Source organism: Oncorhynchus tshawytscha, linkage group LG07 (assembly GCF_018296145.1).
Source record: "Oncorhynchus tshawytscha isolate Ot180627B linkage group LG07, Otsh_v2.0, whole genome shotgun sequence".
Classification (NCBI taxonomy): domain Eukaryota; kingdom Metazoa; phylum Chordata; class Actinopteri; order Salmoniformes; family Salmonidae; genus Oncorhynchus; species Oncorhynchus tshawytscha.
This window is the reverse complement of record NC_056435.1, coordinates 40,098,003-40,121,755: the sequence shown is the minus strand read 5'-3', so window position 1 is coordinate 40,121,755 and position 23,753 is coordinate 40,098,003. Positions and strand designations below refer to the sequence as shown.

General features: G+C 45.3%; 2 protein-coding genes across 8 annotated transcripts in view; one reads left to right on the top strand and one right to left on the bottom strand.

Annotated features, from left to right (window-relative positions):
- The window catches only part of LOC112254497 (voltage-gated potassium channel subunit beta-2), a 171,076-nt gene extending 161,202 nt beyond the window's left edge, over positions 1 to 9,874 (top strand). For 4 of the 5 annotated variants that reach the window (XM_042324400.1, XM_042324398.1, XM_042324399.1 and 1 more), the window contains 3 exons: positions 3,223 to 3,343; positions 5,342 to 5,430; positions 6,405 to 9,874. In XM_042324400.1, coding sequence (XP_042180334.1) covers positions 3,223 to 3,343; positions 5,342 to 5,430; positions 6,405 to 6,494 — 300 coding nt within the window. In that variant the 3' untranslated portion in view covers positions 6,495 to 9,874. The remainder of the gene's footprint in view (positions 1 to 3,222; positions 3,344 to 5,341; positions 5,431 to 6,404) is intronic. The other variant, XR_006083731.1, reaches the window with a different exon arrangement.
- A 2,148-nt stretch (positions 9,875 to 12,022) lies between these two features.
- megf6b (multiple EGF-like-domains 6b) overlaps positions 12,023 to 23,753 on the bottom strand; it is an 83,074-nt gene continuing 71,343 nt past the window's right edge. For 2 of the 3 annotated variants that reach the window (XM_024427157.2, XM_024427158.2), the window contains 28 exons: positions 23,455 to 23,577; positions 23,050 to 23,172; positions 22,686 to 22,862; positions 22,182 to 22,313; positions 21,900 to 22,028; positions 21,669 to 21,797; positions 21,411 to 21,545; positions 21,170 to 21,304; positions 20,929 to 21,054; positions 20,709 to 20,840; positions 20,184 to 20,312; positions 19,941 to 20,072; positions 19,669 to 19,797; positions 19,373 to 19,501; positions 19,082 to 19,210; positions 18,805 to 18,933; positions 17,889 to 18,017; positions 17,586 to 17,714; positions 17,363 to 17,491; positions 16,912 to 17,043; positions 16,672 to 16,800; positions 16,424 to 16,552; positions 16,110 to 16,238; positions 15,828 to 15,956; positions 15,390 to 15,518; positions 15,122 to 15,250; positions 14,849 to 14,977; positions 12,023 to 14,545 (listed from right to left, as the gene is read on the bottom strand). In XM_024427157.2, the coding sequence (XP_024282925.1) occupies positions 14,478 to 14,545; positions 14,849 to 14,977; positions 15,122 to 15,250; positions 15,390 to 15,518; positions 15,828 to 15,956; positions 16,110 to 16,238; positions 16,424 to 16,552; positions 16,672 to 16,800; positions 16,912 to 17,043; positions 17,363 to 17,491; positions 17,586 to 17,714; positions 17,889 to 18,017; positions 18,805 to 18,933; positions 19,082 to 19,210; positions 19,373 to 19,501; positions 19,669 to 19,797; positions 19,941 to 20,072; positions 20,184 to 20,312; positions 20,709 to 20,840; positions 20,929 to 21,054; positions 21,170 to 21,304; positions 21,411 to 21,545; positions 21,669 to 21,797; positions 21,900 to 22,028; positions 22,182 to 22,313; positions 22,686 to 22,862; positions 23,050 to 23,172; positions 23,455 to 23,577 (3,608 nt within the window). In that variant the 3' untranslated portion in view covers positions 12,023 to 14,477. Of the gene's footprint in view, positions 14,546 to 14,848; positions 14,978 to 15,121; positions 15,251 to 15,389; positions 15,539 to 15,827; positions 15,957 to 16,109; positions 16,239 to 16,423; positions 16,553 to 16,671; positions 16,801 to 16,911; positions 17,044 to 17,362; positions 17,492 to 17,585; positions 17,715 to 17,888; positions 18,018 to 18,804; positions 18,934 to 19,081; positions 19,211 to 19,372; positions 19,502 to 19,668; positions 19,798 to 19,940; positions 20,073 to 20,183; positions 20,313 to 20,708; positions 20,841 to 20,928; positions 21,055 to 21,169; positions 21,305 to 21,410; positions 21,546 to 21,668; positions 21,798 to 21,899; positions 22,029 to 22,181; positions 22,314 to 22,685; positions 22,863 to 23,049; positions 23,173 to 23,454; positions 23,578 to 23,753 lie in introns of those variants that run through there. The other variant, XR_006083730.1, reaches the window with a different exon arrangement.

Sequence of the window (23,753 nt, the reverse complement as noted above, 5' to 3'; positions counted from 1 at the left end):
GAAGAAACCCCAAATTCAGATGTGCCAAGCTTGTAGCGTCATACCCAAGAAGACTCAATCGATACCAAAGGTGCTTCAACAAATTTCTGAGGATAGGGTCTGAATACGTGTTTAAATGTGATATTTAAGTAGTTTTTTTATATATATATATATAAACTTGCAAAAATGTCTAAAAACCTGTATTTGCTTTGTCATTATGGGGAGTTGTGTGTAGATTGATGAGGGAAAAAACAATTTAGAATAAGGCTGTAACGTAACAAAAACTTTCCGAATGCACTGTAGACCTACTGCAGCTCTGTTTGGTTATGCTGCACCGATCTGTGTAGAGTCTTGTGCAATAGAATCCTGCTCCTCCAACAACATCTCTTGCATAGTTGGTTTTGTTTCAGTATGTTGCATTGAAAGTGGCTAATATTGTGTTGATTCGATCATAATTGCCACAGTAAAGGAAAACGTTGATAGTGATAACTAACAGGGAAAAGTGTTCAATCTCGTACTTCTCTCTATGGGCTGAGATTTCTTTGGAGCTCTGCACGGAAGTGCAGGTAGCTGCACGGCAGTCTCGGTGCTACTTTGTGCCCGCGTGCAGTTTAGAAGGAACATTGGTCTTAACCCTGTGCAGTTAAGGAAACCAGTTCTCCTTCTCGCTATGAAGCTGATGTTCTCCTGCATAGTGTTGATTCATATGTTGTGCTGTTGATTCCTGGTTAGACTTTAAACATTTAAACTTTCAATAAATTCTCAGGTTTTCCCAAAATCCAGGTTGGAGGGTCCCTTGAATTATGAGGGAATTAAGCAGGGAATCCGGCATACAACCAGGATTTATGGAAAACCATGGAATTTATTGAAATTCCTGCAATTTTGCAACCCTATTCCTGATTAACAATGGTGTGGATGGCTGATCCAGTACTGAAAGCTTGCTTTTTCCTGATCTGTCACTGTTTCAATCATTGGATCACATAGGAAAGGAAATCCCTTTATCAAGGTTGCTTTTTAAGCCTATTGAAAAAGATGTACATTCATAGATTTTCATAATACACATTGTCTTGGTGTTTATAATTAACTATACACAATCTTAACAAGAATGAGACATTTATTTACATCCTAAAACATATGTGCGTGTGTTTGTACTGTACTGTATGTGTGTGTGTGAAACATGAGATGAGCCAGAGTTGACCAGGTTGAGAAGAGAGAGAGAGGCCTCCTCATCTCTGCCTGCTGGGGCTGTACAGTAAAATAAGACTACAGTAGAGTTACAATGTTGACAACCAGGCCCTGGTCTACCAAGCAGAGTCACGTGTTTAAAAGCAGGCCCTGGTCTACCAAGCAGAGGCACGTGTTTAAAAGCAGGCCCTGGTCTACCAAGCAGAGGCACGTGTTTAAAAGCAGGCCCTGGTCTACCAAGCAGAGGCACGTGTTTAAAAGCAGGCCCTGGTCTACCAAGCAGAGGCACGTGTTTAAAAGCAGGCCCTGGTCTACCAAGCAGAGTCACGTGTTTAAAAGCAGGCCCTGGTCTACCAAGCAGAGTCACGTGTTTAAAAGCAGGCCCTGGTCTACCAAGCAGAGCACGTGTTTAAAAGCAGGCCCTGGTCTACGCAGAGGCACGTGTTTAAAAGCAGGCCCTGGTCTACCAAGCAGAGGCACGTGTTTAAAAGCAGGCCCTGGTCTACCAAGCAGAGGCACGTGGCAGAAAGCAGGCCCTGGTCTACCAAGCAGAGTCACGTGTTTAAAAGCAGGCCCTGGTCTACCAAGCAGAGTCACGTGTTTAAAAGCAGGCCCTGGTCTACCAAGCAGAGTCACGTGTTTAAAAGCAGGCCCTGGTCTACCAAGCAGAGTCACGTGTTTAAAAGCAGGCCCTGGTCTACCAAGCAGAGTCACGTGTTTAAAAGCAGGCCCTGGTCTACCAAGCAGAGGCACGTGTTTAAAAGCAGGCCCTGGTCTACCAAGCAGAGGCACGTGTTTAAAAGGCCCTGGTCAGGCCCTGGTCTACCAAACAGAGTCACGTGTTTAAAAGCAGGCCCTGGTCTACCAAGCAGAGTCACGTGTTTAAAAGCAGGCCCTGGTCTACCAAGCAGAGTCACGTGTTTAAAAGCAGGCCCTGGTCTACCAAGCAGAGTCACGTGTTTAAAAGCAGGCCCTGGTCTACCAAGCAGAGTCACGTGTTTAAAAGCAGGCCCTGGTCTACCAAGCAGAGTCACGTGTTTAAAAGCAGGCCCTGGTCTACCAAGCAGAGTCACGTGTTTAAAAGCAGGCCCTGGTCTACCAAGCAGAGTCACGTGTTTAAAAGCAGGCCCTGGTCTACCAAGCAGAGTCACGTGTTTAAAAGCAGGCCCTGGTCTACCAAGCAGAGTCACGTGTTTAAAAGCAGGCCCTGGTCTACCAAGCAGAGTCACGTGTTTAAAAGCAGGCCCTGGTCTACCAAGCAGAGTCACGTGTTTAAAAGCAGGCCCTGGTCTACCAAGCAGAGTCACGTGTTTAAAAGCAGGCCCTGGTCTACCAAACAGAGTCACGTGTTTAAAAGCAGGCCCTGGTCTACCAAGCAGAGGCACGTGTTTAAAAGCAGGCCCTGGTCTACCAAGAAGAGGCACGTGTTTAAAAGCAGGCCCTGGTCTACCAAGCAGAGTCACGTGTTTAAAAGCAGGCCCTGGTCTACCAAGCAGAGTCACGTGTTTAAAAGCAGGCCCTGGTCTACCAAGCAGAGTCACGTGTTTAAAAGCAGGCCCTGGTCTACCAAGCAGAGTCACGTGTTTAAAAGCAGGCCCTGGTCTACCAAGCAGAGTCACGTGTTTAAAAGCAGGCCCTGGTCTACCAAGCAGAGTCACGTGTTTAAAAGCAGGCCCTGGTCTACCAAGCAGAGTCACGTGTTTAAAAGCAGGCCCTGGTCTACCAAACAGAGTCACGTGTTTAAAAATAGGCCCTGGTCTACCAAACAGAGTCACGTGTTTAAAAGCAGGCCCTGGTCTACCAAGCAGAGTCACGTGTTTAAAAGCAGGCCCTGGTCTACCAAGCAGAGTCACGTGTTTAAAAGCAGGCCCTGGTCTACCAAACAGAGTCACGTGTTTAAAAGCAGGCCCTGGTCTACCAAGCAGAGTCACGTGTTTAAAAGCAGGCCCTGGTCTACCAAACAGAGTCACGTGTTTAAAAGCAGGCCCTGCTCGACACAGGTGGTGCAGTGCCTCAGTGTTGGGCAGGGCTGTGTTTTTGAGCAGGCTGTTTCAACAGGGCTACCAGTGGTTGAAGGACAAGATCTTGAGCGAGGAGGGCCGGCGTCAGCAGGCGAAGTTGAAAGAGCTGCAGGCAATCGCAGAGCGGCTGGGCTGCACTCTGCCCCAGCTCGCCATCGGTACGCCGACACACACTGCCGCTCTCTCTCTCTCTGTCTGTCTGTCCGTTCCTCGTCCCTCTGCCTCTCGCTTGATTTGCCCCTGGACGGTCACTGCCAGTCAGGCAGCTAACCAGATGGTTTTCAGCTGTTGTAGTGTGTGTGTGTGTGTGTGTGTGTGTGTGTGTGTGTGTGTGTGTGTGTGTTTGTCTGTATTATGTTGTATGTCTGTTTGTGGTTAACTAGTTATTCTCCCTAAATCCAAGCCAGTGGTTTTAACTTGCTATTGATTTTGTTTGTTAGTTTACTGTCTCGTGGTGTGTATCTATATACGACGAGGAAGTTTCTCATTTCCCCAAGTCAGCAGTTACATGAAATGCCAGACATAAATCCAGTGAGTGGCCTATATTGATTTACAGTCGAACGGGGAGAGGGGGAATGAGCCTGTAGACAGATTCCCAGCCCCATGGAGAGCTATTAAAGTGTCGCAGATGAGAGAGAGACTGTAAATCTAGGCCTACACAACACCTCACTCTGCATATCAAGGCGCATTTTACACCCGACCTGTAATGCAGTGTCATAGATTAGGTTTCACGGCCCATTAGCAGACACCTAGTACACTGTAGCTCCCAATCATTATAAATCTCTGTGGCACTGTCACAAACAGCCTGGACAGAGCTATGTCCTGAGACCACCATTTTATGTCACCCGAGAGCAGTGGTATTAAGAAAACTAAATGAAATACTTTTAAGCACTACTTAAGTCGTTTTGGGGGGGTATCTGTACTTTACTATTCATACAGAAAATAATGTACTTTTTACTACATACATTTTCCCTGAAACCCAAAAGTACATTTCAAATGCTTAGCAGGACAGGAAAATGTTCAGTATTATCAAGAGAATGCACAGTCATCTTTACTGCCTCTGATCTGGCGGACTCACTAAACACAAATGTTTCATTTGTAAATTATGTCTGAGTGTGCTCCTAGTTATCTGTAAATATAAAAAAATATATATATAAAAAATAATTGTGCTGTCTGGTTTGCTAAATATAAGGAATTTGAAATTATTCATAGCATTTGCTTTTGATACTAAAGTATATTTAAAACCTTTTACTCAAGTAGCCTAGTATTTTCTGGGTGATTTATTTATTATTAAGGTATCTTTACTTTTATTCAACTATGACAATTTGGTACTTTTTCCACCACTGCCCGGGAGTCTCTACATTGGAAAAAAGTACAGATTAAATACACATTAGGCCTCTTAGCTTGACCCGTTTAGTTACCCAAAGCCTGCTATTTTACACAATTTGTAGCGTAGCTTTGCAGCTGTTATACGGTAAAGTAGCAGTGTGACTTCGTAGAGGATGTTGGCCAGGCCAGTGAGTGAATAATCTCTGTCATCTGTTAGACAGTTCCATGTAGACTACTACAGCCATCCCATCCTGACCTGAGGAAACCTTGGTTGTCATATCAAATCCTGTAGGGTCAGACCTGTTTCTGGAAGTGGACTCCGTCTCATCATCACTGCGGTGTCTGGAGGTTCTAATTCCACACTGACAGTGTTTGAACCTCACCACAGAGGTTTGAACACACTGGCACAAAGTCTCAATGCAGTAGTACACTATTCCTCTTATACAGTATCAAATATCCCACAACTAGATTAGCAAACACAGTGGGGTTGTGTTTTAGGTGTGTAGGGTTAGGTATTGTGTGTTTGTGTGAGTGTACTGTATGTGTAGTGCATGTACTTAGTAGTTCTATTTTTTGAAGAGACATTTGGTGTTTGTTACGTGTATGATGCAGTGGTAAACTGTACATGGTTTTGGTATGTTTGAGGCAGGGGTCTATGTTTTGTAGGGTTGGGAGGGGAGGGACAGGGTTATGTGGGCGAGGAAGAGGTGTGTGTGTGTGTGTGTGTGTGTGTGTGTGTGTGTGTGTGTGTGTGTTGTATATGGGGGCAGCAGGGTTGTGTGTTTGCCATGGTGGGGGTGTCATTGCTGTTTACCCGTCCCCTACAGCGTGGTGCCTACGGAACGAGGGGGTGAGCTCCGTACTTTTGGGGGCATCCAACACCGACCAGCTGATGGAGAATATAGCAGCAATACAGGTGAGAACACAGTGAGGGTCCAGGTAGGTGGGATTGGGTGGGTGGGGTGTGTCTGCGCAAGAGAAAGTGTGCAGATTTGCATAATATGTCAATGAGTATTGATATTGAATCAACATTTTTAATTGGTTCAAAATGCCATCTCTCCCTGTCCATAACCATCTATAATAGAATTGTTCTTGTTTTTGTCTTTCCTGGAAAGAGTGCTGCCTCTCGGCCAGTCAGTTTGTTGTAATATGCTTGGATGCTTTACTGTACAAGTTAATAAGGTCAGCAGAGTATCAATCAACAGGGACATTTGAGGCTAGCTTGCGGCGCTGCTACTTTGCTAGATAAGATGCTCTCATTTAATGGGATTTTCAAACCATCAGGGTTTTATGTTCTTTCATCACATTATGTCTGGCTTGAGATAAATTGTTTTCCATTTCCTAGTATGTACAGTGTGTGTGTGTTACTGGTCCTCACTAGGATAGTAAAATAAGGACATTTCAAGTAGGGACATTTCGTCGGTCCCCACAAGGAATAGGGCTATTTTAGATTTAAGGGTTAGGTTTATGGTTAAGGTTACAATTAGGCTCAGGGATTAGTGTTAGGTTTTAGGTTAGGGGTTTGGAGTTAAGATTAGGGTTAGGTTAGGGGTTTGGAGTTAAGATTAGGGTTAGGTTTTAGGTTAGGGGTTTGGAGTTAAGATTAGGGTTAGGTTTTAGGTTTGGAGTTAAGATTAGGGTTAGGTTAGGGGTTTGGAGTTAAGATTAGGGTTAGGTTAGGGGTTTGGAGTTAAGATTAGGGTTAAATTAAAGGTTTATGGTTAGCGGTTAGAGAAAATAGGATTTTGAATGGGAATCAATTGTTTGTTCCCCACATGGATAGTAAAACCAATATGGGCATGGGTACTCAGTGCATTTGATACAAAGTATGTGCAATCTATACACGTGAACCTTCTGTTTCCTTCAATGCATCTGTAATTTCTCCTGCAGGTTCTTCCCAAACTATCCTCCTCAATCACACACGAGGTAGATAGCATCCTGGGGAACAAGCCGTACAGTAAAAAGGACTACCGTTCCTAACTCACCACCACGCCAGCCAGCAGGGCTGCTCCAGGGCTGCTCCAGGGCTGCTCCAGGGCTGCAGCACAGCGCCATGCCCCACCTTTGCCTGATCCTCCGTTTGCTTGAGCTTTTACTGAATTAGACCCCGGCGCATGAGTCTGACCCTGCCTCAGCCACCCTGGGGAGCATCATGTAGACTTCCAGAGAAAAGGATGAAGAAATAGAGAGTTGGTCACATCTGCAGGGAAGGAAGGACAGATAGAAGAAAGATGTATTTTTAAAACTGAAGAAAAAATATGTTTATAAAAAACATGCTTGCTTGGCAGCCAGATATTTCTTTTTTTTTGCAGTCGTTTCTCTAAATACTGAATGCATACCAATGGATTTAAGTTTATACAAATATACAACAAAAACTCTGTTGCACATGTCTGCCACACATTAGTTTTTTTGGAGTTCTGTTTAATATGCACATCACAGTTTCTCTGAAACAGCTGTTAGTTTGTGTCATCTACATATTATCAGTGTACCAGCCTCCTCACAGGCAGAACAATCAGCACTTTACTATTGTACAGTTCAGTCATTAAGAGGTTGTAGAATATGTGAGAGGATGAAATAACTCAACTATATCACACACGGTGAGTCATTGCACTGTAGGATCTTCTCCCCTGTTTCAGTTTCCTACCTGTTCCCCTTAGTCAGTCTGGTCTCCACATTGCTGGTTCATAACAGACTGTTATTTGACAATAGTCCCTGGCCAACGGAAACACTAGTTGGTTTAAGTGGCAGCCCTTCCTGCCCAATAGGAGTGAAAGCTCAGGGATCGGAACAGTATTTAATGTCCATGTCTTTCTTTCATGTGTGGACACCTAATGGGGACCTGTCCACTGTCAAACCAGGGACATTTTCACGTGGCTTTGAGCCAAAGATATTCTAACATCTTTCAACGCCACATCTAAGTGGGTGTGGCTTGTTGGAAGAGTATAGCAACCGTCTTAAAGCCTATACTATCCAGCTTATTACCTATTGACTCTCTTCACGTGTACAGTATAATCACTTGATCATGCTGTTCTATGCTTATACCCACATACACAGTACACATTAATTGTACACCCCTCTATTTAGGGAACGATACGTTGATTTTCAGAAGGCAGATGATAATCTATACATTTTCAATAATCATATACATTGCACCCTGAAGACATCTGCCGCTGCCCTCGTATTCACTCTCTAGCTGTTAGGTCCTCTCTTACTGTGAGACAAAGCGCAAAGTGGATAGCATGTGATACGTCCTCCATGCATGAGCCTTCGTCCAACAGCCTCTGGGGATTATTCAGACCAAGCAAAGTCATGGTTACAAGAGTAAACTAAAATGTGTAAATATAAGGAATACTCACTCCTCTTTCGTAACTCATTCTCTGGTTCAACGCGTTCAGTTTTCTAGTACTGTAGGTCAAGGTCACGCGTTCAGTAAAAACTTGCAGTATCTTTTTTACAGTCAGGGTCAAGTCTTAATGCTATGTATGTGTTTGTAGGTATTTGTTTGTTTTTTAATGCAATACTATCAAGTAAATGTTGAAATGTATCTTTCATGCAAACATTTTTATTAGTGCTTGGTAATGGAGTCCAGCCAGTTAACATATTTTGGGGAGGTATATGCAAACCTGCGTAACATGCAGTTCTTTAGTGATAATCCATTAATGTAACATATCTGATAAAGTACTTAGCTGACTATATCATAAGTACTTAGCTGACTCTATCATAAGTACTTAGCTGACTATATCATAAGTACTTAGCTGACTATATCAAGACCAATTTTGGTATCATTTGATGCAATATTTCATAATGAAAATACTGATAATACAAAGAGCTTTCCGGTAACGGAGTTATAAACATGCAAAATAGCATATTGCAGTAAAATGGATCGATATTTCTAGGACAATTTCCTGATTGAATATGTGTCATGGAGCCATATGGGAGTCATAAAATGATTCAAAATCATGTAAAGTAAGTATCGTTTCATTTCTGGACAGCTGTGACTCCATCACCAAGCACTAATCAATATTTTGCATGAAAGATATATTTGAACAATTACTTGTTAATATTGCATTAAAGCACTAACAAATACCTACACATGCATATATAGCATTTTGATTTGCCCTGATTCTAAAAATATTTATAATTATAGTGGGAGTATGACTCCGTTACCCTCCGCAAGGCCTTGCCCTTGTGTCATTGGATTGAAGGGATGTCAATCATGTGCTTCGCCTGTCAAATTGAAAGGTGACGAGATTGAGGGGATATTGAATTACAAAATCTTTTTGCATATTAAACTACGTACAAATATCCTTTCTTTTAGTTATTTAAATGTTTTTAGGTTGAATACTTAATAAATATATATATAAATGAAATCCATGAAATCATTTTTACACATTTAACCTTTGAAAATAATGTCCAATGATGAACTAAAAAGGATAATAATGCTCTCATGTACATATTGGAGATGTCATTTGCTGTAGAAAAAAGGGGAATACAGTCATGCTTGATTTTGTACAAAGTAACACTCGTGTTTAAACCATCATAACTTTAGACAGGATACAGTTACATACATAATGAAGTGTACTCTAGAAACTACACAAAGACCTTTATCATTGTATATATGGCATCGAGTAACTCTTATTTTTTTATGTAGATGCTAACCATGGTGTGACCTGGCCCTGTAGTGTCAGTGAGTAGGGCGAAACTGACATGATGAGTGAAGTGTAGATGCTTCTCAGGCAAAGTGAAGAGGAGATTTGGAGAATCAGATTGAGTGAGGTGTGTATGTGATGCTAACGCCTCGGGTCAGACAACAAATAATTGGCATAGATACAGAGTCAAAGTGTGTGTGTGTGTGTGTGTGTGGAGGGGAAACAAATCTTTCTAGCGTCTGTGTTAAATGTGAACTGTACATTTTGATTTGTCTGGTACTATGTCTTGAGGGAATTAGTGGCAAAAGCCAATGTGGTTTTCCCAGAAGAAAAAAAAACAGTTTCATAATGTATCATGATTTTCTGTCTTACTGTCTGTCAGGTAATGAGCGAAATGACCGGAAATTGTGCAGCAGAAATGTTTCATAAAATAAAAAGCTCAAAGGCACTGTCACAATGAGTTTTCCCTAGACATATTTGGTGGTCTTTGTCACACTATCAATTCAATGTCACACGTACATGCACAGAGCTGTGCACTGATTTGTCTGGTGATAAATGTGATGGTGTTGAATGTAGCTCCATCTCGCCCCCAGGGCTGTGCTGTAGAGAAAGGCTGTGCTGTACAGAGAGAGACTGTGTTGTAGAGAGAGAGGCTGCTCTGTAGAGAGAGAGGCTGTGTTGTAGAGAGAGAGGCTGCTCTGTAGAGAGAGAGGCTGTGTTGTAGAGAGAGAGGCTGCTCTGTAGAGGCAGAGGCTGTGTTGTAGAGGGAGAGGCTGTGTTGTAGAGAGAGAGGCTGCTCTGTAGAGAGAGAGGCTGCTCTGTAGAGAGAGAGGCTGCTCTGTAGAGAGAGAGGCTGCTCTGTAGAGAGAGAGGCTGCGTTGTAGAGAGAGAGGCTGCTCTGTGGAGAGAGAGGCTGCTCTGTGGAGAGAGAGGCTGCACTGTAGAGAGAGAGGCTGCGTTGTAGAGAGAGAGGCTGCTCTGTAGAGAGAGAGGCTGCTCTGTAGAGAGAGAGGCTGCACTGTAGAGAGAGAGGCTGCACTGTAGAGAGAGAGGCTAGGCTGTAGAGAGAGAGGCTGCGTTGTAGAGAGAGAAGCTGCTCTGTAGAGATAGAGGCTGTGTTGTAGAGAGAGAGGCTGCGTTGTAGAGAGAGAGCCTGCTCTGTGGAGAGAGAGGCTGCACTGTAGAGCGAGAGGCTGCACTGTAGAGCGAGAGGCTGCTCTGTAGAGAGGGAGGCTGCTCTGTAGAGAGGGAGGCTGCTCTGTAGACTCTGTAGAGAGGGAGGCTGCTCTGTAGAGAGGGAGGCTGCTCTGTAGAGAGGGAGGCTGCTCTGTAGAGAGGGAGGCTGCGCTGTAGAGAGCGAGGCTGCGCTGTAGAGCGAGAGGCTGCGCTGTAGAGAGAGGGGCTGCGCTGTAGAGAGAGAGGCTGTGCTGTAGAGAGAGAGGCTGTGCTGTAGAGAGAGAGGCTGTGCTGTAGAGAGAGAGGCTGTGCTGTAGAGAGAGGCTGCGCTGTAGAGAGAGGCTGCGCTGTAGAGAGAGAGGCTGCGCTGTAGAGAGAGGCTGCGCTGTAGAGAGAGGCTGCGCTGTAGAGAGAGGCTGCGCTGTAGAGAGAGGCTGCGCTGTAGAGAGAGGCTGCTCTGTAGAGAGAGGCTGCTCTAGAGAGAGAGGCTGCTCTGTAGAGAGAGAGGCTGCTCTGTAGAGAGAGAGGCTGTGCTGTAGCGAGAGAGGCTGCGCTGTAGCGAGAGAGGCTGCGCTGTAGCGAGAGAGGCTGCGCTGTAGCGAGAGAGGCTGCGCTGTAGCGAGAGAGGCTGCGCTGTAGCGAGAGAGGCTGCGCTGTAGCGAGAGAGGCTGCGCTGTAGCGAGAGAGGCTGCGCTGTAGAGAGAGAGGCTGCGCTGTAGAGAGCGAGGCTGCGCCGTAGAGAGCGAGGCTGCGCCGTAGAGAGATAGGCTGTGCTGTAGAGAGGCTGCTCTGTAAAGAGAGAGGCTGTAGAGAGAGAGGCTGTGCTGTAGAGAGAGAGGCTGTGCTGTAGAGAGAGAGGCTGTGCTGTAGAGAGAGAGGCTGCGCTGTAGAGAGAGGCTGCGCTGTAGAGAGAGAGGCTGCGCTGTAGAGAGAGAGGCTGCGCTGTAGAGAGAGAGGCTGCGCTGTAGAGAGAGGCTGCGCTGTAGAGAGAGGCTGCGCTGTAGAGAGAGGCTGCACTGTAGAGAGAGGCTGCGCTGTAGAGAGAGGCTGCGCTGTAGAGAGAGCGAGGCTGCGCTGTAGAGAGAGAGGCTGCTCTGTAGAGAGAGAGAGGCTGCGCTGTAGAGAGAGAGGCTGCGCTGTAGAAAGAGGGCTGCGCTGTAGAGAGAGAGGCTGCGCTGTAGAGAGAGAGGCTGCGCTGTAGAGAGAGAGGCTGCGCTATAGAGAGAGAGGCTGCGCCGTAGAGAGAGAGGCTGAGCTGTAGAGAGAGAGGCTGAGCTGTAGAGAGATATGAGCACCACAGAGCTCCTCTATTTACAGGACCACTCTGGCAACACAACAGCGTGTGAAGTGCACTCTTGGAAGAGCTTGCTCCTTGCTGACATAGTGGATAATGCTAGACAAGCAGTGTGGATGATTTTATAAGAATTTGAGGTGTGTGAGTCAGGCTGTTTAGTGAGTAGACTCATCGTTGCAGGCTCTCTTGTCTCCCTGTCCAGTGTTGCCCTCTGACAGCCTCCCTTTGCACAGCCACTGTTCCATACATATCATAGTATTGATGTTACTATCAGCTCAGAAACCTTTGAAACCAGCCCTGTAGATGAATGATGCTCATCTCACAGAATGCCGTATGTTAGAGATTATTTTTGTATGTTCGGTTCTTTAACGTAGAAGAAGCAGAAGAGGGAGAATAAAAGTGTCTTTTTATTTTCATTTTCAACATGCTGCATTTTCCTCTTAATATTGTATCAGTGTAATGATAGACAAAATAAGCAATTTATTTGTATTGTGTATATTGTGCAGAATGCTCTCAAATGAATGCAATGGCAGACTACCTTCTCTCAGTGATGATGCCCTAGCTAGTCATCTCCTGTATGTACATAGTTTGACCTTTATATTTATGGTTGTGGTCACCTCTGCCTTTTCTTTCTTTTCATTTGCAGGCATTGCTAACTGCACTGTGCTTCAATCTGCATTTAGACCAGATGTACAGCTTCGTCTTTAATGAAATGACAATGAAAAAATAAGAATGTAAAAACATTTCCCTGTGTTTGACTTTTTTCATTCATTGATTGTGTTTGATATTTTATGGGTTATTTACTAGGTGTCCCGATTAGAACATCCTCTTGACTCCAGTCATTGACAGAATACACTTACCTATTGCATTATCTTGAACTGTATACAATATACTGTATGAAATATAAATATATGTAAAGAGCACTTTATACACAAAAAAGAAAAAGGTACTGTTTACCATGACTGGGCTGAGCCCACTGTCTGCTCAAGTTCTATTGTGTCTCCTGAATCATTGTGCAATCCAATGGGGTGAACTCTAAACTTTGAGGATATGAATCAGAATCGCCCACGCAAACATACTTTGATAAACAAAAATGTACTGACCAATATATAGATAGTATACTGTCTTCTGGTCAACATATAGTGGATTAAAGCGCCATAGCATCAACATTTTTATAACAAGTCGCTTCATATAAAGTACAGAATATCAAACATAACTTTATGGTATTCACTGCAAATAGACATCATAATATTATACTGGATTGGAAATATCATTGAAAGCGCTTTTTCAGGTGCTCAAATCACTTTGCATTGTCTGATAGGATTCACCTCACACTACTATCCAAAAGCATAGATACCTGGGTTATGTTGGCTCTGATGGCTCATTCATAAGGACAGATTCAAATAATGAATCATTTACAGTATATGATGTAGAAGTGATGGGATTTGTATAATAATGCCACATGTATACTGTTTATCCACATATTCCATGAACATTTCTGGGGTAAATGACAAAAACCAAAGCATAAAACACTACAGAATTGCCAAGTATACAAAACAAATACATACAATAGTATAGCATTGCATAGTATACAAAACAAATACATACAATAGTATAGCATTGCATAGTATACAAAACAAATACATACAATAGTATAGCATTGCATAGTATACAAAACAAATACATACATTAATATAGCATTGCATAGTATACAAAACAAATACATACAATAGTATAGCATTGCATAGTATACAAAACAAATACATACAATAGTATAGCATTGCATAGTATACAAAACAAATATCAAGTACAATAGTATAGCATTGCATAGTATACAAAACAAATACATACAATAGTATAGCATTGCATAGTATACAAAACAAATACATACAATTGTATAGCATTGCATAGTATACAAAACAAATACATACAATAGTATAGCATTGCATAGTATACAAAACAAATACATACAATAGTATAGCATTGCATAGTATACAAAACAAATATCAAGTACAATAGTATAGCATTGCATAGTATACAAAACAAATACATACAATAGTATAGCATTGCATAGTATACAAAACAAATACATACAATAGTATAGCATTGCATAGTATACAAAACAAATATCAAGTACAATAGTGAGTCGGTGAATCTCTGAAATAAAAAATGAGTGTTAGTGTTGGACGTTCAGCAACTGTCGCCAAACACATCTATATCCCGCGAGGTTTGTCCAGGGGGGAGTGTGCAGAGGAGGCTGTAGTGGGGAGATCTCGGGCTCTATTCAATTCAGCATTACAGCTTGATTTGAATTTAAAGGCAATGTTCCTGCTTTAGCAGACACTGCATGCAAGGTAAACGCTGCAGATGTCGGCCAATAGGTCATTACCTTTAAATTGAACTCTTCAGCGACACACAATGAACAGAGCTCCTAGTCCTGGTAAACACTGGCCGCCCTCTAACTACCAGAATGGGGGTCACAACATACCGTACCTCATCACTGATGAGTTAGGCCATGCCTGAGTGGGAGATGCACATGTATACAGTATGCACATGAACACAAACAATGAAAGCCCTGCACAGTTCACAGCATACACACACACCAAAGCATTATCCACCCTAGAGCAAACACTGAGAACATTTCTCCTTAGAGTCCATTTCTCCATGTCTGTTATCCAGCTCCTGTGGGTGCAGCAGTATCCTGTCCCGTTGGGGTGTGTATGTCTGAAATAATAATATCCAACCTTTTAATTCAGTTCGGCTTCAGCGAAGCTTGTGCTGCTGCCCCAGCCTCTTCCAGTCGGAGGCTCATTGGTGATTGGAGCCTCCGACCAAAAGGGGGCGCTATAACGTATTGTCTAGATGTGCGTTATCCTCCCTCCTGCTTCTATAGGGGAGGCGTGGAGGCCCACCTGAGGACACACACACACAGAGGGGGAGGAGCTGTCAGTCGACCCTGTATCTCAGCACACAGGACACACTCATTACAGACAAACAACAACACAACCAGAACCACCAACGGAAGAAATGTGTAACCTCAATGTGTTCAACCTCCCTGCAGCCAAAACCAAGTGTCAGCACTAAAACCAGTTGTTTCTTTTCTAACTCGGGGGAAACGTTCAGTTCCAGTCCAGCTTCATTACAGCCCTGTGACCAGATACACTCTGCCTGCTGCGGTGAGGGCAGTGTGGTGTGTGTTAGTCACTCATTACTACCTTCCTGACAGGTGAGTCCGATCCAGCTGTTGAGACATGTGCAGCGGCCGTTCCGATGGTCACAGTGAGCCGCGTTGTAACACACACAGCTCTCTGTGCAGTCTGGCCCATAGCGGTTTGCTTTGCAGGCTGACAACAAACACACACACACACACACACATAGGTAAGACGATACCTCATTAGACACCAGAACATAATTAGAAAAGGCCTCTTAAACAGATCGCCACCTGAGGTACCATCACATAGAGCATTCTGAATGATCCTCAGTCTTACCAGTGTCACACCTGGGTCCAGTCTTGCCTGAGGTGCACAGACACCTGCCACTCACAGGGTCACAGGGCGTGCCCTCCTCACAGTCACATGACTTGGCACAGTTCACACCAAACGTGCCCTGTTGACACTCTGAAAACAGACGTGGGGTAAGAGCAACACCCTATTTAGAATGAATAAATCCTGTCTGAAGGCCTACATTTCAAACTCAAAGTCATCAGCATCTACTAGATACCATCAGCTCAGTAACTGCATAAGGCAGAGATCTCACCTCTGTGACAACGGGAGCCATGGTACCCTGGAGGACAGACACAGAACCCAGTGGAGGGGTTGCAGGACGCCTTGTTCAGACAGGTACACTGGAGTTGGCACAGAGGGCCATGGAGACCAGGGGGGCACGCTGAGGACGGGGCCAGGACACTTTAGAAACAGTATGAAAGACACTTCTACTACTTGCAAGCTTCCTTTTTTCTGCTTTCATTTTGAGATTTGCTAAGTGCAATTATGTCTATGTCCAGTTCGGAGGAGCGCTGTGTGAGCTGGTGAGACAATAGAATTGTTGTGTTTTTCAATGCTGTGCTGACGTGTGTGTGTGTGTGTGTGTGTGTGTGTGTGTGTGTGTGTGTGTGTGTGTGTGTGTGTGTGTGTGTGTGTGTGTGTGTGTGTGTGTGTGTGTGTGTGTGTGTTTGCGTGTGTGTATATCACTCACCATGTTCACACTGATGTCCGTAGTATCCTGGACCACACTGGCAGGTTCCAGTCACCCTGTCACAGGTGCCATTGTTCCAGCAGTCACACTTCAGCTGGCAGTTACCTCCAAATGTCCCCGGAGGACATTCTATCACACAGACAGACAGACAGACAGACACAGAGACGCAGCATAACTACAGTGTACCATATTCTGAATGAAAACCAGCTCTGAGAGTTGAGTTATTACATTCAAAGCTATTTCCTATGATTTTGTAAAGGTGCACTGTACAGTATCGCTCACCTGTGTCACAGTGAGCCCCAGTCCAGCCCAGACCACAGGTACAGCTTCCAGAGACAGAGTCACACAGTCCTCCGTTACTGCAGTTACAGAGGATAGCACAGTCCTCTCCAAACCAACCAGGAGCACAGCCTGCCAATACACAGATATTACACATAACAAACACACACACATATTACAAACATAGTTCAAACACACACATATATTACAAACCTTTAACTTATAGACAGACAGAGACGCAAAAAGTCCTATTTGAGTTGTAAAAATACTTCCACACATAGAGATCTGTTCAACTCGATTCATTAGAGAAAACCTACCTTGTCCACAGTCCTCTCCTCTTCGCCCAGGGCTGCAGTAACATCTACCAGTGACAGGATCATTCTGTGCCCCCTCTCCACACAGTGTCATGTGGGCACAGTCCTGCCCATAACGACCAGCTGGACACGCTTTCAACAGGGTACAGGAGATTAAGCACCATGGTTTTTCTAATACTACTTCAGAAGCTATGATTGTTGTGGAGGTGTTACATTTATTCAGTGCTATAAAGAGCTGAGTATGAACTCACTGATGTTGCAGTGTGCTCCGATGAACCCTGCTGTGCATTCACAGGTGCCAGAGGTGGACCTGCACTTCCCACTGTTCTGACACTGGCACTCTCGCTCACAGTCGGGACCATACCAACCTTCCTGACACTCTGGGCACCCAAAACACATACCAAACGGTTTTAAGATAGAGTAATGGCATCCCCTATGGAAGGTTATGAAGGTGTCATTACCAGCAGAGGGGGGTAGTATACAATACATACCCTGGTTACATTTAGGACCCTGGAAGCCTGGTGCGCAGTAACACAACCCAGTCACTGGGTGGCAGAGCTGGTTGGTCTCAGAACACTGGCACACCTGGTTACAGTTGAGTCCATGTGTCCCTGACAGACAGGCTGGTGGTGCAGGCAGGCAGGCAGACAGACAGACAGACAGACAGACAGACAGACAGACAGACAGACAGACAGACAGACAGACAGACAGACAGACAGACAGACAGACAGACAGACAGACAGACGAGGTAAGCAACATGAAAAGCGAGACATTACAGCTGAAAGTCCAGACTGACAGAGTTTTCAATTTTTTAATTTGACCCTTTTTTTAACAGGTAACTTGACTGAGAACATATTCTAATTTTATAGCAATAGTTACAGGGGGATGAATGAGCCAATCGGAAGCAGAAGACATGGGCTGAGAGATTTGTACAGGACTCACTCTGTTCACAGCCATTGCCAGTGAGTCCAGGGGGACAGCCACACTCCCCAGAGACATGGTGACAGGAAGTACCCTGGGGACAGGTGCAGCGTTGCACACAGCCCTTGCCATAGGTTCCAGGTAAACAGGCTGGTGGTAAAAAGGAGGGAGAGTCAAAATCCTAAACAGGTAAAAATACTTTCAGGGATAATAGAAAAAGTTGTTATCATTAAAAGTAGGCCACCTTTATCACAGTGGGGTCCCCTCCAACCTGGTGGACAGAGGCAGTGCCCAGTAACGTGGTGACAGGGGGCTATATGCTCACACTGACAACTCTCCTCACAGCCAGCTCCAAACAGGCCTGACCCACAGGCTGCAGTGGAGGAAAAGGACAGAGTAGGAACTCAGAGACTGGATGTGACAACAACCTTCACTCACAAAAGGGCGCTGTGTTGAAGGTACAGCAGAAAACTATGAATTAATTCACCTCACAACATTGATGATGACAAAGACAGTATATGTCCACTTCTCTGTCACTCTTTCTCACCTTTTTCACAGCGCTCCCCGACCCAGCCAGGACCACAGTTGCACTGGCCCGTCTGTCTGTCGCAGTGGCCCCCATTCTCACACTGACACTGCTGCTGGCAGTCGGCCCCAAACCGCCCTGATACACACTCTGTGGCGCCAACACACCAACCCACAGAGATATGGCAGGAAAGAACACGGGACATCGCATGTCAGAGCAGGCAAACCAACCACAGGCTAACATAGAAACCTATGGTATTTCTGCTGAGGACAGCAATACCTTCTCCAAACCCTGTGGTTTGACCTAGCAAAAAGTTGGCACTGAGTGGCTAGGTAACACCGCACCGGCAGCACAATTAGAGGTTTCCTGTGCCTAGAGTAGGATGGTGAGTTTGGCATGGAGGACCTGTTGAGGACCTGCTGAGAAGTTTATATGGGCGCTGTGGGAGGATAGTGTGTGATGTAGAGTACATTGGGGTGGTGAACTGCAGCGTCTGTGTGGAGTCTGTTACAGGGCAGACAGGAGACTGTGGGGTCTAGCAGACTGTCTGCGGTCTGAGGTGCAGCTCTGTCTCACAGACAGCCAGGGAACACCACCAGTCAAAAACAAATGAGTTAAACCAGGACAAATTAGGACTGAGACTAATTTGATTCCTGAATACAGTAAAACAAAGCACAGGCCACAGTTCTAAATGGTTTATCGCATTTAAGGTAATGTTATCCTTAAGCACGCTGTCCAGACCCCTCCAGTCAGAGCCTTAATGGTTTTCCAGTGCCTGCATTTCTAGTAGAGCTGGTGCTGAATGAGGATCATCCTGATTTAGGTAAACAACCCCAGAACATGATGTGATATAGGTCTGAATAAGCCATGAGTAAGTAGGGTTAGCTAGGTTCATGGTGACTCTAAGCGTCTGTATGGCTCTTTCAGTACCACTCACCTAGCCCGCAGGCTGCACCCATCCACCCGTTGGCACAGGTACATTGCCCACTGATTCGGTCACATTTGGCTCCATTCTGACACAGGCAGTGCTGATGGCAGTCCGCCCCATAGAAGCCCACTGGGCATTCTGGGGGGAAAAAATGGTAGACCCATTATCACTACATTATGGTTTCTCTATACAGAACTCATTCATTAACCTCTGTTCAAAGCGGTTGGACTCAAACAATATTATTGTGCATAGCTAGTTAGGAGTACTACTCTAGTTCCACACTCACCCTGTGAGCAGCTGGGCCCTGTCCAGCCAGGTGTACAGACACACTGTCCGTTCGCCGGGTGGCAGTTGCCATTATTATGGCAACCGCAGGTTTGGTTACAGCCCTCCCCATAGAAACCAGCCGGGCATGCTGCAAGGCAAAGATAAGAAACGGTTAACTTACAAAGAATCAATCATCAATCGCACCAATGCAAAACACATATATGTAATATGTCTGGGATTTGAAATGGTTTATTTTGCACAGGGTGCGTACTGGACAGGCTCTTTGAAGCGTGGGATGTCCAATACTCACTCAGTTTGCAGGTGGGACCGATCCAACCAGCTGGACACACACACGTCCCAGTGACATGGTTGCAGTGACCTCCATTCAGACAGACACACTTCTCCTGGCAGTCTGCCCCATAGAAGCCCTGGGGACAAGCTAAACAAACACACAGAGCCTTTACATCTCAACAAACAATACAGCATAATAACCCAATGATTCCAATAGGCTAATTGTACTGGATTATAGATACAGTTCAGGCTATGGTACGGTTATATCATTTGGGTTGTAGGTTACGTTTTAGGGAGTTTGGGAGGTTCTCTTACGTTTCTCACAGAAGGTTCCAGTCCAGCCCACCAGGCAGGTGCAGGCTCCACTGACATGGTCACATGACCCCTTGTTGTCACACTGGCAGTGATGCCGACAGCCCAGACCGAAAGACCCCACTGGACACTCTGAGACACAGAGAAGACACAACTACAGCAGGGCTTGACAGCGACATGCTCTGAGACAGTACTGCAACTGCACAATAGCAATTTAAGAATGCAGACTGAAAAGAAACAACCTTCGAACAGATATTTTGCTTGAGGAGTCATACCTTCATGGCATTGTGTCCCTGTGTAGCCGGCCTCACAGTTACACTGGCCCGTCACTGCGTCACAGCTCCCATCCCCATTCTTACAGTCACATTTCTCAGCACAGTCCACTCCCCAGCGCCCAGAGTCACAGGCTGAAAAGGAAACAAACAAACAGGGGACCTTTTAATGAAATAGTTTAGATTCTGTAAGCTATTTTTAATTTCTCTGGATTCATTTGAGACTCAATGCCACACCCTCTCTACCTTTCCTGCAGTTATGTCCTGCCCAGCCAGGGTTACAAGTACAACGGCCCGTGACAGGGTGGCAGCGCCCACTGTTTTCACACACGCAGCGCAGCTGGCATCCAACACCAAACCGTCCTGCCGGACATGCTACAGCACACACAGACACATGATAAAGCACGGTGAGCCAGAGAGTCACACAACCTCTACGTACATACTGTAAACACACATATTGCAATAGCATACAGTTTCCATGAGACTGGTTGAAATGACATACAAACATCAAAAGGCATTTAACAAGAAATCCGTTGGTTATACCGGAATAATATTTATCCTTCTGTGTAAAAACACAGCTGATGAGAACATAGTTTATGACATGTCTGTGCCTCAGACAGAGGAGAATGTGGCGTGGTTGGTGTTTTCATGACCCACTAGAAAGGCCTGCTCATCATGCATTTAACATCTCTTTCTAAAATTAGACCAAAACTACCACAAACTACCACAAATCTTCAATCACAGTTCTACCATTGATTCGTTCAAACTCACAGTTCTGACAGAGCCTGCCCATGTACCCAGAAGGACAGGAACAGGTTCCGTTGTGTTTGTCACACACTCCTCCATTCTCACAGACTGGACAGGCCTCATGGCAGCCCGCGCCCCAGGATCCCTCCACACACACTGCAGCACACAGCAAGAGTATGTGTTAGTGTCATCATCATTATCACAATGTTATGAATACTATAGTATCACCAGGTTTTTTCCTTACAATTCTCACAGCGTTTTCCTGATGTTCCAGCAGGACACTGACACTGGCCGCTCACTCTGTCACATGGAGCCCCTGAGCAGTCACAGGCCTGAGGGCAGCCTGGCCCAAACCTCCCCTCTGGACAGGCTAGAGGAGAGGACAGAGACAGTGCTAGTCTTCCTAAAAGAAGCCACATTCAGTACTGCAAACTGACCAACATGACATGAAATGCCTATCCCATGGGACCAACAGGACAACCTACCTTGATCACAGGTGTCTCCACGGAGACCAGCCGGGCACAGACGTTGGCACTTCCCAGTCACATGATCACAAGACAGTCCAAGCGGGCACTCACACTTGTTCTCACAGCCTGGGCCAAACGTGCCTGGGTCACACTCTGAGGTGGGAGGGGGGGACGTGATCAGAGTTAAACACATAGAGCACTACAACACTGCTGGAGATACTGTAGATAAGAACTTTGGGTCCCAGCAGCCAGCACTGACCTTCCCTGCATGCATTGCCTTGCCAACCGGGCTTGCAGACGCAGGTGCCATGGCGACGGTGACACTCTAGAGTGTTCTGTTGGACACAATGACACTCCTCTGAACAGCCCGGTCCAAAGGCCCACTTGGGACATGCTGGATAGGGAAGGAGGGAGATAACATGTAGAATATTGAATAAGAACTGAATGAATAAGGTGAGTAATGAATATGAGTAGTGGTGAAAGGTGAGATGTGAGGGGTCAACAGCGAGTGACTCACGTAGATGGCAGAACCTCCCGTAGAGTCCAGGGTCACACAGACAGGCTCCGTAGGTGCGGTGGCAGCGCCCGTTACAGGCACAGTTACACTTCTTATTGCACTGTTTCCCATAGAAGCCTTTAGGACAGCCTACAGACAATAAAGCATTTTATCAGGCAACGGAACTTTTCAATAGAGTGAATGACTGAGAGAGTGTTTTTGTACAGTATATGTTAACCAGTAGTTACTCACCATCCTGGCACACGTCTCCACTGACGCCAGGTGGGCAGCGACAGTTCCCATTAACAGGATCACAGGTGGCTCCGTTCATACACTTACAGGGAAATGAGCAGTTCTTGCCAAAGGATCCTTCAGGACAAGCTGTTAGGATAGAATAAAAATGTCTATATTTATCCATCATACAGAGATGTGTTGTTCCACAGAAAAACACACAGACATAAGATTGATAATGTACAGTGTTGTGAGTGCAGTTTGTTTACAGTCTGTATGTGTTTGTTGTGAGCAGATACTGACTCTGGTTGCAAATGAGGCCTGTCCATCCATCGGGACAGTGACATCCATCTCTCCCTGGGCCACACAGCCCTCCGTTAGAACAGTCTTCACAGGTCAGACTGCAGTCATGGCCAAACGTGTTGTTCAGACACACTGCATACAAGACAAAGACGTTATTGATTATCACATTTCAGAACAAAATCTGTTTGTGGTTCCTAGCACAGCAACCCCAGTGAGATGACCTTAAATACTACAATACTGATTACTGTTTTCACATGAATACATCAAGGAACAACACAAAACAGATCCCAAGGCTCTCTGCCACAGTCTATAAGCTTCCCCATTACTACCCAGGTATGTAAAACTAAAAAATCTGCTAACCAATTTGCCACCTGCTGTGGGGTATTTCATTGCCCAGTAACTAGTAATTAAATAAGGAGGTCTTACGGTTTACCTCCTGTTGCTCAGACACAGAGCTAATCAGATACAGGACCATAGTGTGTGTGTTTGTCTTCAGAGGCTCACCAAATTTCTCTGCCAACATGCTCTCAGCCAGCAGCTCTCCAGTGTCGTCATCCTCATAGTCATCATAGCGCTCCAGGGGCTGGTTGTAGTCCTGCAGCAGGGTGAGCTGAGGCTGAGGCATGGGCCCCACGGCATCCTGGCCCCCACTATACAGGGCCTCAACTGTATTCTCCAGCGCTGCAGAAAGAGAGAGAGAGAGAGAGAGAGAGAGAGAGAGAGATTAAGAGAGCAAGAGGGAGAGCCAGAGAGCCAGAGAGAGAGCCAGAGAGAGAGGAGATTGTATAAGGGTAAAAGGTCCAAGTGGGACGTGATGATGGTGGTGTGGCTCTAAGCAAAAACATCTCATTTGATTGGTGAAACTCACGTTCACAGGAGTGTCGGTCCTCGTCCAGACGAAAGCCTCGGCGGCAGAAACACTGGAAGGAGCCGGCGGTGTTCTGGCACATGTGATCACAGCCACCGTTAGCTGCCAGACATTCATCCACATCTACACAACACACACACACAGTCCAGTCACTTTACAAAAACACTGCTCCTCAGTCAGGTAAATTGATATAAATCGCCAAAATCACTGACATTTAGCACTGAATCAATGTTCTTATGTAATAAAACAATGTACAGCAAACCAAAAAATACAAACATGATTCTAATATTACAGCCTCATATATACACATATTAGTTCAACTGGAAGCAATCCAGGTTCAACAATTATTGTATAATGAGTGCTCCACTAAATCACTATCCTGAGGTTTTAAAGGGGAGAACATACCATCACAGCTACATCCGTCTGAGTTGAGGCGGTACCCCGCTGTGCAGTAGCACTCATAGCCCCCAGGGTAGTTGGTACAGTCCTGCTCGCAGCAGGAGCTTCCCTCTCCACACTCGTCCAGGTCTGCCAAACAAAACACACAATAAAAAGCATCACTGGGAGAATCATGATATTAGGATATGTTTTGTCTAAAACTGATCTGAAGGGTTGAGGTTAGTCTCAAGACTGGTAAAGGTTCATCTCTAGACTGAATGGTAAAGGTTAGTCCCTAGACTGAATGGTAAACATTAGTCTCTAGA